At 41.8% G+C, this 15,169-nt stretch overlaps 1 protein-coding gene across 1 annotated transcript in view; it reads left to right on the top strand.

Moving 5' to 3' along the window:
- Positions 1–15,169, top strand: part of RFX3 (regulatory factor X3) — a 261,190-nt gene that overhangs the window by 235,947 nt on the left and 10,074 nt on the right. Inside the window, exons 12-15 of the mRNA XM_054986134.1 lie at positions 8,882–8,979; positions 9,835–9,984; positions 10,989–11,197; positions 11,960–12,113. Coding sequence (XP_054842109.1) covers positions 8,882–8,979; positions 9,835–9,984; positions 10,989–11,197; positions 11,960–12,113 — 611 coding nt within the window. The remainder of the gene's footprint in view (positions 1–8,881; positions 8,980–9,834; positions 9,985–10,988; positions 11,198–11,959; positions 12,114–15,169) is intronic.

Raw genomic sequence — 15,169 nt, 5'->3', positions numbered from 1 at the left:
TCTCCAACTCATTATCTGTATCCCTCCCTTTCAAAGACCCTCCAGGTTTTTCCTCCCCCCCCCCGGACCCTTCCTGGTTTCTTCATTCCCTCTTCTTCCTAAGACCTTTCCCTGTTTCTCCCTCACCTCCTTCCAAAGTCCCTTCCCAGGTTCTCCCCACCACTGCCTTGTCACTCCGAGGCTGGATGCAGTGTTAGCAGCCATACCCAAAGTCAGACACCTTGGCAGTGAGATCAGCTTGCTACCGCAGCCCCTGGCCTCAGGTGGGCTTGCTGCTGCTACTTGCCTGGGCTGAGAAAAGGCAAGGGCTGCCAGGATGGGTCCCGGTCCTCCAGCAGCTGTGTGCCACTTTCTGCCTGGCATTCCTGCAGGGCCAGTGTGCACATGCAACCATCAGGTAAGTGTATTTGGGTTTTTTGTAGCCCCCACCCCCATCTTTTGTTTTCAGATTTTTCCGCAAGCCTGGAAGGGGGTCCCCCAAGTTTGGAGAAAAATCTTCCTTATGTCAAGGTGGCCCCAATCCATGGATTTAAGTATCTGCAGGGTATTAGTATAATTTGGCTATTAGTATATATAATCATTAAGATCAATTAAAATTAACAATATAGTGAGACAACTTATTTCTGACAAAAATATATTAAATGGGTTGGTTTCTATGGTTGCACAAGTGGAACAACCTGATGCAACATGATCTTCAATATGTCTCCTTCAAATAGCTCCCTTCATACCCAGAAACTTCTGTTGAGGTCTGGAAGACCTTATGAACAAAATGCCACATGGCATTTGGGGTTGCAGGGTGAACAAAACTGCCCTCCTTTGTTCTTGCACCACTTGAGGCTTGCTGCAGTTGTATCTCAGTTCATCCTTTCCTTGTGACTTCTTTGGTGGCAAAGTGGTATCCACTGAAAGGATCCTTTTACAGGGAAGAGCAAGATTTGAGTCCAGTAGCACCTTAAAAGACCGGCAAGATTTCAAGGGTATAAGCTTTTGAGATCTGACAAAATAACCAATTTATATACCTCTCTTCAGCACAACTTAATGGCCACCCAGAACAGTTTACAAAGTGTGTTATTATTATCCCCACAACAATCACCCTGTGAGATGGGTGGGGCTGAGAGAGCTCTGGAGAGCTGTGACTGACCCAGCTGGCTACAAGGGGAGGAGTGGGGAATCAAACCCAGTTCTCCAGATGAGAGTCCCACCTCTCTTAACCACTACACCTGGCTCTCACCAAACTTTGATCCTCGAAAGTTTAACTGTACAGCTTATGGTGCTACTGGACTTGAATCTTGCTCTTCTACTGCAGACTAACATGGCTACCCTCATGAAATTAAGCACGGAAATGACGTGGGATGACCCAGAGGCATAGTCTCCTGCTTTTCCCCATTTTAGACCTGGGGTAACTTCATGTGGATATGCCATCTATAGCCATTAATATCATTTCAATGTGGACTGTACCTTGATTTGAACCTACCAGTACTAACAAGAAGCTCCGAGTAGCTTACATGGCTTTATCAATGTTTATCTTTACAACAACCTTGTGGAATAGGTTAGGCTGAGACACAACATGCTTCATGTAAATTTGGTGGCTAAGCAGGAATTTGACAGAGGCTTTCCACATCTAAACTCAACATTTAAGGTACAGCATTCCAGCTCTCTAAAATTATCTTAAGAATATTTTTTTACATTGGAAATATTTAAAATTTAATTCTGGGAAGTATTGATAAACAACTTTAAGCCGTTCAAAGTTGATTTTTTAATGTTAGCTCATCAAGAATTATTATTTTCTCTCAAGTTTATTAGAAAGCCCTCTTCCCTGCTCTTAAATCTACTTAAGTACATTTAGTGTGTGGCAGTTGTTGTGATGATGAGCTGTTTCTGAGTGTTCTAGAGGTGCATGTGCCATGCTCATAAAACATGCAAGTAGCATGGGTGAAGAACATATAACAAATTGCCACGTTTAGCATTTGTAAATTTTGAAGGCAACTGCAATAATGCTGAGATGTTTTCCCTTCTGTGCTTTTCACTCCGAATATCAGATTACATGCTGCTAGTGGAACTGCTTCTGCACAAGTATTTGCTACTGGCAACCTCCATGTGCCATGCTAAATCAAAGGCAGCTCAAGTACTTTTCTCAGTTTGTCACCTCGCTTTTACTCTGCTGCTCTCCAGGAAAGCTTTCTATTCCAGTTCTACACTTATTATAATCAACTTCAAAAATATTTCAAGGAATGTAACTGTAGAGATTTTTAAATTACAAAACTTGTTGGCTTAGATCCAGAGTTCCCATTGTTCTGGTGGCATCTGACCTTTCTCTAGTGGAAAAGGGCAAAAAAGATGGGCAGAGGGAGAAAAAAGGAAGAAAACCTGGGAAGAAAAATGTGTTTCTAAACAGTTGTGAATTCCAGAGAGTAGGAGCAGCAAGAGGAGAAAGGGCAGAGGTAAATAGAAGTAGTAGTATTAGAGGTAAATAGAAGTAGTAGTATTAGAACAGGGGTGGCCAAATTGCAGCTCAGGAGCCACATGTGGCTCTTCTAGACATATTGTGTGGCTCCCGGAGGTCTCTGAGTATTGCTGTGGCCATACATTTTATTTTAGTTTTGTTTATTTCCCTCCCATTCCTTCCTTCCCTCCCTTCCCTCCTTTCTTTCCATGTCTTTTCCTCTTTCCCTTCTTTCTTCCCATGTCTTTCCCTCCCTTTTCCTTTTTTTCCTTCCTTCTTTCTTTCCATGTCTTTCATATTTTCAATAGGGATGAAGCCTAGCAAGGATGTGACATCACTTTTGTGATATCACTTCCAAGTCAAAGGTCAGGTAATGCCGCTTCCCAAGCTCCACCCCTTTTGATGATGTCACTTCCAGCATACTGCGCCAAAACCCCACCCCTTCTTGTGATGTCACTTTCAGGACACTCCCCCAAACCCACCTCTTCATCTGAAGACACTTCAATGCATCATGTCTTGCAGCTCTCAAACGCCTGACGCTTATTCTATGTGGCTCTTACATTAAGCAAGTTTGGCCACCCTTGTATTAGAACATACCAGTGGAAGACAACAAAGGGGCAACTAAAAAGGAACAAAAAAGAGGTATGATGGTGCCAAAACAATTTGAAAGCAAAAAAATGAGAAATTTAAACTGAGTCTAATAAGGCAACAGAAGCTGGAAAATAGAATTTATAGAGAAGAAATATGAGTAACATAAGATGCTGAGAAAACTAAAACAAGGAGGTTGAGTATGGACAAAAGAGGATGAAATAATTTAGATAATTATGGTTATGTAGGGAAAGGATAAGCGAATAAACCAGGGCCTTTGGATAGAAAGAGACAGAAAAGTGCAGGTAGTTTATTTATTTGTTTATTTCCTTGCTCATGCACTTACTTTATGTATTATTTATTTGTTATAGTCTGCATTTCTTACTGAGATTCAAGATGGAATGCCAACACAAATACCAAGAAAATGGAATGTTTTTAATAATAACATTTGATTTATATACTGCCCTTCAGGACAAGTTAACGCCCACTCAGAGCACTTTACAAAGTGTGCTATTGTTATCCTCACAGTAATCACCCTCTGAGGTGGGTGGTGCTGAGAGAGCTCAGAAAGAGCTGTGACTGACTCAAGGTTACCCAGCTGGCTTCAAGCGTGCTTGCCATAGAATTAGGTTGAAATATTGAGATTTGGCACAAGATACAACCATTGGTTTGAAATAAGATAGTAATATAATTTATTTTGATTGATTTAAAATGTAAAAATCTTTAGAATCCTGATTTAATTAAACATTGGGCACATGCTTAAATGTGAGTGGTTTGTAGCCATAATATTTATATGAAGGAAACTAAGAGGTTTTCTGCATGGGTTTTTTCTATTGGTTCTGGCCCCATAGTGCTTCAGTTTATCCCCTAATTTCTACACACATTTTTTGTCTTTAGTTTTTGCTTTATTGGGTTTTTCCATTTTTTCCAGTTCTTTTGAGATTTTGAGTTGCTTTTTTTCCTCATGCATGTTTCTTTTGGCCTTGTTTGCTCTGCTTTCTCCCACGCAGTTCCAACCCAATTTGATTATTGGATTTCATTGTCATCAAACCACTCCTCTCCATTTTGTTTTCTTTCTTTTTAAATTGTCATTTTCATAGTGTATTATCAACCTTCTGTTGCAACAATACATGCAGCAGATTCTCCGAATTCCCAGCTTTCATTTTTAAAAAAGTAAATCTAGCCCATTCTGTTGTGGAGATAAGCCTTTTTCTTTATATCTCTGCAAGAGAAGAGTCTAGAGATTTATGTTTTTTTAGTGAAAGCTATGAATTCAGAGAATCTGCTGCATGTATTGTTACAACGGTAGTTTGATATAACACTTTTAAATTGATGGTTTTCTAAAATAAATTGCAAAAGCTCTGGGGCCTAAGAGAGGGCAGGTGGCCACTTCTGGTGCCAGAAAAAGCAGTGCGGTTTGAAAAGAACATAGCAGCTGCTGCTCCAGGCTCCATCCCAACAGAGATTAGTTTTCCCTGCCAGTACCAGCCTCTGCCTCCTAGCACTGGGTCAGCCTGGGCAAGGGTATGGTTAGAACTGCAGGCAGCAGAGGGGAGGCTTATATATGAGTGGTAGAGCTGCTCCACTTTTAGACTTTACCAGATTAAGGCTTCCCCATGTGTTTATTTTCCATTTATTTTTTAAATCTGCCCTTGTGTGTATTATGTGCTGTCAAGTCACCTCCAACTTATGGCAACTCTATGAATGAAAGACTTCCAAAACATGCTCAGATCTTGCAAACTGAAGGGCATGGCTTCTTTTATTGAGTCAAGCCATCTCTTTTTAGGTCTTCCTCTTTTCCTACTGCCTTCCACTTTTCCTAGTATTATTGTCTTTTCCAGTGAGTCTTGACTTCTCATGATGTGACTAGAGGTAGGCACGAATCCAATTACGACCCAAAAAAACACACGAACCAGGCCAGTTCGTGGTTCGCGAACCACAAATCATGGAAGCTCCTTTCTACGAACCTGCACAAACTGGTTACTGGTTCAGGTTCATTTGGGTTGTATTGGGAAAGAAATGACCATTTAAACTTTTCCTGCAGCTTGCAAGCGGCAGGGCCCTTTAAACTATCAGCTGGTAGGCAGCAAGGGGGATCCCCGATAGTTTAAGGGGACCTGCCGCTTACAAGCGGCAGGGACCTTTAAACGGCCCACAAACCCCCCAGCCCCACACTTACCTTGAGGACTCCTACGGCCCACGGCATCCTCCCCCTCCTCCTGCAAGGGGCAGCAAGGCCATTTTCAGCCTCCTCTGTCCCTCTGCAGGCCTGTGCAGGGGCAGAGGAGGCCAAAAACGGACTTCCTGCCCCTCGCTGGAGGAGAGGGAGGATGCTGCGCCACAGGGGAAGGTAAGTGTAGGGCTGGGGCAGGGGTTGGAGTGGGGGTGGAGGGTGGGGTTTGGGCAATTTAAAGGGCCCTGCCACCGGCAGGTCCTTTTAAACTATCAGCTAGCAGGCGGCGAGGGGGGATTCCCCCCCCCACTGCCTGCCAGTTGATAGTTTAAAGGGACCTCCTGCTTACAAGGCAGGAAAGGGCCCTTTAAACTGTTAAAAGCCTCTTTCCCTGCCACTGCTAAGTTGCCAGAAAGGGGTATTTAAACTCCACGAACCACGAACTGCTTCGTAACTGGCCTCAGTTCCGTGCCAGTTCATGGTTTTTGGTTCGTCAAAATCCACAATCCATGAACCTCATGGTTCGAGGGTTTTTTGGTTCGTGGCCATGTCTAAATATGACCAAAGTATGATACTCTCAGTTTTGTCATTTTAGCTTCTAGCAAGAATTCAGGCTTGATTTGATCTAGTACCCACTTATTTGTCTTTTGGGCCATCCACGGTATCTTCAGCACCACATTTCAAATGAATCAATTTTCTTCCTGTCAGCTTTTTTCACTTTCCAACTTTCACATCCATACATAGTAATATGGAATACCATGGTTTGGATTCTCTTGATCCTCAGAGAGGCATCTTTATCTTTAAGGGTCTTTTTCTAGTTCCCTGACAGCTGCTCTTCCAAGTCTTAATCTTTGGATTTCCTGGTTGCAGTCTCCCTTTTGGTTGATGATTGAGCCAAGAAATAGAAAATATTGAACACTTTCAATTTCCTCACGGTCAACTTTAAAATTGTGTAATTCCTCAGTAATTACTTTTGTCTTCTTGATGTTCAGCTATAATTCTGCTTTGGTGCTTTCTCCTTTGACCTTCTTCAGTAGTCATTTCTTCACTATTTTCTGCCAGTAGTGTGGTGTCATCTGCATATCTCAAATTGTTAGTGTTCCTTCCACCATTTTTCATTCCACCTTCTTCTAGATCTCATCCAGCTTTCCTTATGTTATGCTCTGCATAAAGTTTGAACAAGTAGGGAGATAATATGCATCCTTGTCTTGACACCTTTGCCAGTTGGAAACCACTCTCCCCATATTCTATCCTAACAGTAGCCTCTTGTCCAGAGTACAAAACAATCTTCAAAACAATCTGATATTGTGGCATTCAAACATGTTTGAGTCCAATGTTTGGGGACTGACCGCTATGAAAATCAGGAATAAGTCGAGTATGCAGAAAAACCCTAATAGAACGAGAGTTGATGCATCGGTATAAATAGATATTTGAAGAGATTTTGGATCTGTATGTTTTTGTTTTTAACAAAGAGGTTCAAAAAGTAGCTGTGTTCGGTCCTCATTTTTAGTTGAACTTAAGTTAATGCTTTTTAGAAACTAGATTTTCACTGTTGTACAAAGAGAATATGTTGTCCCTCACATTGGCTGTAATCCAAAGAAGCTTGAGTGTATACATACACATATGTATACGTGTAGCCAATTTTTCTGGCTTCTCATAGATTGTCACTCCAGAGGGCATCTTTGTTCCACCTCTTGCATTGGGAACTTATTCTACTAATACAGTCCATTTCTTCCATTAAGACAGTATTATAGAAAATCATTATTAAAGTTCAAATGCCTGTGTTGAATTAGTGACTGAGAAACGTCAAGGCAAGTGTGGGCTCTCCTTTGGAGGTTTTTAAGCAGAGGCTAGATGGCCATCTGACAGCAATGCTGATTCTGTGAACCTAGGCAGATCGTGAGAGGAAGGGAAGAATGGGTTACATCAGTACTTAGTACTTGGTTCTCAGTAATAAGCCCTTCTTACTTGCCCAGGGTAATGCTGAATGACAACTTGGGGTCAGGTAGCAATTTTCCCCAGGCCAGTTTGGATAGGGATCCTGGAGGTGTTTTGCCACCTTCTGGGCATGGAGCAGGGGTCACTGGGAGTGTGGGGGGAGGGAGATAGTTGTGAATTTCCTGCATTGTGCAGGGGGCTGGACTAGATGACCCTAGTGGTCCCTTCCAACCCTATGATTCTATGATAAGTAATTATACCCCTTGATGATAGGTTTTTACTCTCTTTCCAGACTGTTAAATTAGTAGTTATATATTTTTTATTTGGGAACTGAAGGCTGCATGCTGATGACTGGGTATAGTTCAGAAACGTGAATGTTTATGTGTTAAAGTGTACATATTTAAGCAGCATCTGACACCCATAGAAGAAAAGGGTCTTTGAACTTTACATTTTAGGCAAATCTTAGCATATCTTAAGGACTACTTTAGTGGTTTCTTCACACACTCTGTTATCCTATTATTATGACATGCTTCATGCTCCTAGTGGGGATGTTGACTTGGGTTTCTCAAAGAGTAACCTTCTCTAAACTCACAGCACACTGTTTTTAACCCTTAGGTTAAGCAGTTTCTAGTGTACTGTATGTGTCTGCTTGTGTTTTGAGGGGAATGGTGTGCTGTTCAAAGATAATGGTTAAAAGTCTTACTAGGTATGCATAAACCCTTCAATGCATCTAAAGTAATTGTCTTGCTTGTGTGTGTGTTCCATATATATTGAAAGAGTCTTGGCATGACTGTGTTGGTATTGCATGCTAGCTTTGAAAACTGAACACTTCATGTATTTGTTGAAGTATTCTAAATGTGGATATATGCTTACGAGAAACAAACACTGATTCTTAGCTATGCAGGCTAATATTGAAGGGCACGAACAAAGATAAAGGCAAAATGAGACCTGAAAGCTAAGAACTGCACAGTGAAAGGAGGGAGCACTAGGTGTAAAAGTAATAATCATTGTGGAATTTCAATTTATGGAGCATAATACTCATCAGTACCAAAATACTCAATAAAAATACTGCATCAGATTAAATCACATATCATGCTACTACAAATGCATGAAATCCAAAATTTGGTACTGAATTCATACACAGTAAATATCAAAATATTCCATCCTAGATAATAGTCAATCGCATACTACACTGCAACTCCACAGCAGGAGGAAGCTTTGTGCTTTCACCTCACAGTATACTTACTCTGGATTGACATTGTCATGATTACTCCTTTACCTACTGTGAAATTACAGCATAATAAGTGTCTGACTTTTATCTAGGACCTATTTGTCACTGTAGGAGCAAACTTACGTCTAGGCTGTACCACTTTAGCCTGCAGGTGGAGATCACATCACTGAATGCTTTCATAAAAAAGAAACTACCTGGAGTCTGTAGTGGTATATCCCAAACACACAGGTTTACCATTTCAGTGAAAACTAGGCTTAAGACTATGTAGTTTATTAGACCATCATTGTTTTATAGATACCATTCTACTTTAAATTTTATAAGGTATTGCTCTTTATTGATCCTACAGTGATTAGAGCTATGCTTCAGCTTTTGTTCAGTTGTGGTAATTGTACTAGCAGAAACTGCCTCCCTCTACTGTATAGTGATGATATTCAAGGACAGGAATCTCACTGCACACATGCCTTGATTTTTTTTTCATTTGTTTTATATTCTTCCATTCCATGCACAGGTGCCTTGACCCAAGCCATTCGCAATTTTGCAAAAAGCCTTGAAGGTTGGCTTTCCAATGCCATGAACAATATTCCACAGAGAATGATTCAAACCAAGGTAAACTAAAGAGTTACTCTTACCTTCTGTATCACTGGAAACAAAAAGGGCATTATGAAACACTAATAAAACATTATTGTTCATTCCTCTGTCACACAATTAGATAGAGCCAATGTTATTAAAGTACCCTTTTTTTAAAAAATCATGTAGGATATAGACTTTATTTTAATGTAATACTGATTTATATTAAATGTAGATTAGTTTATTGCCTATGGCCAAAGGCCATTACAATCTAAAAACATAAAATACTCTGACATAGGTATACAAGTCATAGATATACGTCATAATTACAAATATCAGCAATTAAAATGGTTACTAATTAGAAGCAATACTCTCATTAAAAACAGCTCTGTCCCGAATTTTCTTGGCTGTGATACTCTGTAAGAGACAAATGTGTCAGTGTCTGAAAGAAAAAAATGTTTTTGGCAATCTGTGATACCTTTAATATTCCCACAAAGCTAGGATTCCACTAAAGACATCTAAAATCCCAATTCAAGGAACACTTTACATGATATGTTACTAAATATTGTAAATGGGCAAAAAGATCTCTCACAGAAGGTGCTAAAATATCATGGTTCTGTGTGTGTATGCTGTATTTGTCTAAGAGATTATATGAATTCTCTCACAATTAAAGTTTATTAGATTTTGTTAATTTCAGACCCTAATGCAGAGTTCTTGCTTTTACTTACCTTATCTCACAAAACATTGAATGGCTCAGAGAGCAAAGCTCACTGTACATGTGTAGTCACCATGTTAGCAAAAAGAGTGAAAATGTCTTTCTGGAAAATTGTGCTGGCCCCTCTCATCCCTCTGAGAGCACAGGTATGTGTTTTAACCCCTTCTCTGTCTTCATAGGTTGCCGCTGTAAGTGCCTTTGCTCAGACTCTGCGAAGATACACGTCTCTTAATCACTTGGCTCAGGCAGCTCGTGCTGTGCTGCAGAACACTTCTCAAATCAACCAGATGCTCAATGACCTCAACCGTGTTGATTTTGCCAATGTCCAGGTATGCTGGAAAATTACAACAGGCAAGTATATGCTTTGTTGTGGGAGGGAGGGTTCCGACTTGGCTCTAGCACACTGTCCCAGTTGACCTTAGAGATAAGTTTGAGCACACCACAATTATTCCTTTCACGAGTTTTCCTCCTGTACAGCCTGAAGAGCAAATCCTAGGAACAGCTTACCAGCTGTTTTAAAGGCAGCACTACAACTCATGCATATCTCCCAGAGAGTGGTCTGCATGAGCAGCTGGGAACTGCTTTGCCTGTTGCCATGTCTGAACCACAGCCGTCCTCCAAACCTCCCCTGAAGGCACCATTAGTCAGTTGTAGCTCAAGCAGCAGCCTCCTAAAGGGGCAGTCCCCCTTTCCCTTGTCCTGTTGCGTCCCTTAGTCTGAGGGAGAGGGAACCTCGGACCTTGACATTGTTCTTTCCTTTTTGGGACTCTGAGCTGTCATAGCTTTGACAAGAAAAACTGCAACAAGACTGCTTTGTTTATGCATACAAAATACACTTATCACAAATACAACAGCTTGTATCTCAGCCTACTTGCAAGACAATAATCATGAAATATTTCCATAATTTAGAATCTTTTAGAAGTTCTAGTCTCATACTTCTGGACAAAAATGGCAAAACGCTGAAGCATCTCACCATATCAGAATTAATACACCTGTGGCTTTTTGAGGCAAATATTATCTAAGCCATCTTGGGAAAGATAATAGTGGCCAATTTGAAATAACCCACATTTGATGAGAAGCAATATTCACTCACATTCATATGACCATCAATTTTGTCCCTCTTATTCCTGGTTTCTGTGCTCCAAATCCAACATTTTTAATGTTCTTATGTATCAGATTGGCTACCCCACTCATCCCTACTGCTAAGTTCCCATTTATTCAACCTCTGTCCATTTTTAGACCCATTACTGTAGACTCATATGATGAGGTATGTGGAACTTCTCTCTCTCTCACTCTCTCTCTCTCTCTCTCACTTCTTTTTGCGCTGGAACAGGAGCAGGCTTCCTGGGTGTGCCAGTGTGACGACAACATGGTACAGAGGTTGGAAACAGATTTCAAAATGACTCTTCAACAGCAGAGCACTCTGGAGCAGTGGGCTGCCTGGCTTGATAATGTAATGATGCAAGCACTAAAACCATATGAAGGAAGACCTAGTTTTCCTAAAGCAGCACGGCAGTTTCTGTTAAAGTGGTCCTTCTATAGGTTAGTGTCTTTTAAGTGTTCAAAATAGGTTATATTCAATTAGATAAGTAATTTAATAACAGTGCTGTCCATCTACATCATATTTTATAATATAAGCCCCCCCCAAACAAACTGTTGTCTGAATGTGCCTGCCATCTACAGTTTGACGGAAATAGTGGAGAGAGACAAGATTAATGAACAAATATGAATACATGTAGTTATTTATGCTTGGAATTTGTTGTGATTGAGGATGCAGATTTGAGGATTTAATCTGTGGATTATGGTCATTGACCAGAAAAAAGATGTTATTAATCCCCTTCTCAAGATGAAACCTAGTTTACATATAGATAATGTGATCCTTATGGATCATAATAAGCACCTTAGGGCCTGCATAATAGCTATATTCAGCTGAGGTCCATGAATCTTATATTGACTACACTGGATTTGAATCACTTTAATAAATATATTAACATTCTTATATAGTGGACTCCTGAACCTGTGCCATTCAAAGATGTAATCTACTGTACTTCTGAGGATACATTTTCCTTATCGCTCAGTAAGCACAGCCACTGCGCCTTTTATCTGCTTTACCATTTCTTTATATTTCTAATATAAGTGATATTGATTGAAAAAGGGGAGACGTACATTTTAGTAGAACTTTCTCAGTGTAATATAAATATGTTCCCCTAAATTGTTTGAGAATTATTTTTATATGCTTCAGAGGTTTCTAAACTGTTTATTGAATTATCATATTTTACCATTCATATTTTCATTTTTGAACAGCTCAATGGTTATTCGAGATTTAACTTTGCGCAGTGCTGCTAGCTTTGGTTCTTTTCATCTGATCCGTCTATTGTATGATGAATACATGTTTTACTTGGTAGAACATCGCGTTGCTCAAGCCACAGGAGAGACTCCTATTGCAGTCATGGGAGAGGTAAGACCATAATTTGATTCCTTTACAGTTGATTTAAAAATGAACTGGAGATAATTTTATCCAAAACGTTTTCAGTTAATAAGCTTAAGTGTAATATAACATTATACTTTACATTACATATAATGTAAAGTTTACGGGGAATGCCTGTTAATATGCAGAATTTGGATGGGGAGGATACATAACCACGTTAAAACTACGGTGCTAAAGCTTTGGTTTCTGAATATATTTGTTTAGAATTTACTTTTGAACACTGGTAGTCATATTTTGCTCTTACTATTTGGCATATTAGTATTCAGTTATCTTGGTTCATCATCATGGCTTCTGTGCAATCCCACATGGGAACTGTGCAGGCCAGCTGCGAACATTCTAAAGCTCCTAGAAGCATGAGATGCTCTCCCAGCATTTTGCACACTTTTCGCTCCAGGCACACCTATAAAAGATGGGCGCGCAGCTCCCTCCCTCAGTTCTTCTTTTGTTGCTACTGAAGAAGAATATCTCTCTCTCTCCACTCCTTGGTTCTGATCTGGATGTGAACTGTGGCCCTTGACTCCGTGGCTTCAAAGACCCTCTTCAAAAAATGCTCCCATTGCAAGACACAGATGGCCCAAAAGGATGTTCATGAGAAATGTCTCTTCTGCTTGGATGAAGGTCAGACACTTTAAGGTGTACAGTCTAGAGATGGGCACGAACCTGAATATGATGCAAAAAAACCCATGAACCAGCCGGTTCGTGGTTTGCAAACCAGTGGCTCATGGAAGCTCCTTTCCACGAACTTCCACAAACTGGTTACTGGTTCGTTTGGGTTGTATTGGTTTTGGAGAGGGGCAGTTTAAATGGCCATTTCCCCAAGGAAATAGCCATTTAAACTTTTCCTGCCGCTTGCAAGCAGGTCCCTTTAAACTATCAGGTGGCAGGGGGGATCTCCCCTCGCTGCCTGCCAGCTGATAGTTTAAAAGGACCTGCCGCTTGCAAGCAGCAGGGCCCTTTAAATGGCCCAAAAACTGCAGCCCCACCCCAGCCCCACACTTACCTTGATTCAGGCTCCTGCGGGGCCCGTGGCCTCCTCCCCCTCCTCCTGTGAGGGGCAGCAAAGACGTTTTCTGCCTCCTCGGCTGCTGCACAGGCCTGCAGAGGGATGGAGGAGGCTGAAACGGGCAGCAAGGCCATTTTCGGCTCCTCCGTCCCCCTGCGGGCCCGCAAAGCAGCAGAGAAGGCCCGCAGAGGGACGGAAGAGGCCAAAAACGGCCTTGCCGCTCTGCAGACCCCCCAGGGGGAAGGAGGAGGCCGAAAACGGCCTTGCCGTCCCTCAAATGGCTGCATGGCGGTGGGGGCTGGGGTTTGGGCCGGTGGCAGGGTCCTTTAAACTATCAGCTGGCAGGTGGCAAAGGGGGGATCTTCCCAGTTCCGTGCTAGTTCGTGGTTCCTGGTTTGTGGAGGTTTTTGGTTCGTGCCCATGTCTAGTACAGTCTACAAGCAGTTCACGCCGAAAGCATATCATGAAAGGATGTCATGGCTAAAAACACTTGGGAAGTTGTTCTTAAAGGTTCCACTCTCTCAGATCTAACAACCAATAAGGAAGCACAGTGTCCTGAGTGCACTTCCTCAGTTCCTTGAACAGCTCCTGTACCTGACTCTGTTTCAAGAAACACTTCAGTTCTACCAGCATCTTCCTCGGTTCCACCTCAGAGTCAGTCTGAGCCACTTGCAAAGAAGGCAAAACTAAAGTCTAAACATTTGGAGAAGTCTCTTTCCTGAACCTTGACTACATCATATAAGGAAAAAAATCTGCATCTTTGGTTTGGAGCTCTGCAGGCCTTTCAACCACAACCAGGATTCCGAGAATGCCATCTCTGACTCCGAGGCAACAGTCTACTTCTCCATCTCTTTCAAAAGGTGAGATCCCGAAGGCTATTAAGACTTTTTTGGCCATCTCTCCCCTGCCTCCATTTCCCTCTCATCCCTTGGGAATTCAAAAATATTTCTCAGTTCTAGCTGACACTAATAACCAATTGGAAATGGTGCACCACTGAAGGCACCATTGACAGGTCCAATACTCACTATGTGGCTCCCCTTATCATTTCTATGCCTATGGTTATGAGGGCTCTCCATATATATAATAGCCTTATGTGCCCCTCTGTTTAGCACCAAGGCAAAAGCCAAAGTGATCAATGGTTCTATGCTTGGCTCCGAAAGGGATTGCTATCCCTGACCCACCGTTAGATCCATTGGCCCATTCCGTTGAGGACTCAGATTTGGCATTGGAACCATCACCACCAGAAGTGGTCACTGAGAAATCTGCTGTATGTCCAAGCAAGGACATATGCTTGTACGCTGAACAGCTTGTAAGAATGGCAAGGTCCTTGGAGATTGAAGTCAACTGCTCCACTCCCACTTCTTCAGATCCAGTGTTCAAGGTCCTTCATTCTGAGACTGCGGATTCTGTTGCTTTTCTTATCATGCAAGGCATACTCAACATTACAAAAGACATTTTAGCCAGAGTAGCTTCAATATCTACAACTCCAAGAAGCTGGACAATATGTATAAAACTAAGCAAGAAGGGTCAAGTTACCTTTTCTCTCACCCTACAGCCAATTAGACATGGGCATGAAACGAAACAATTTTCGTCACGAAATGGGCTGTTTCATGTATCGTGAAACCACGTTTTGTGGGGCCGTAGTTTTTACAAAATTCACGACTTTTTGGCCTGTTTCATTAGCTTTGTGAATGATTCATAATTTCAGACAGGCTGGCGCCGATCCATTGATTCCCTAGGCAACAGTGGGCCCAGACCTCTGTTGCTATTGGAAACCCCAGTCATAGCCCACTTATCCTTGATAGGCAGCTCTCCTAGCCATCTGGAGAGCTACCATTCTGCCCTATACAGCCAGGAGCAGGGGGTTAATTCCTTAGGCAACCAAGGAGGTGGGCCTTCTGTAGCCATGGGCACACCAATCTCACCCCTCCAAACCCTGTTAGGCAGGTCTGTCAGCCAACCACAGAACTCCTGTTCTGCTCTGTGTCAGCACTTGTTATAAAATGCACCTCCCTGCCTCATG

The sequence above is a fragment of the Eublepharis macularius genome, chromosome 8 (genome assembly GCF_028583425.1).
Source record: "Eublepharis macularius isolate TG4126 chromosome 8, MPM_Emac_v1.0, whole genome shotgun sequence".
Lineage (NCBI taxonomy): Eukaryota > Metazoa > Chordata > Lepidosauria > Squamata > Eublepharidae > Eublepharis > Eublepharis macularius.
Note: the sequence above shows the minus strand (reverse complement) of the source record. Positions and strands in the feature narration are given on the sequence as shown.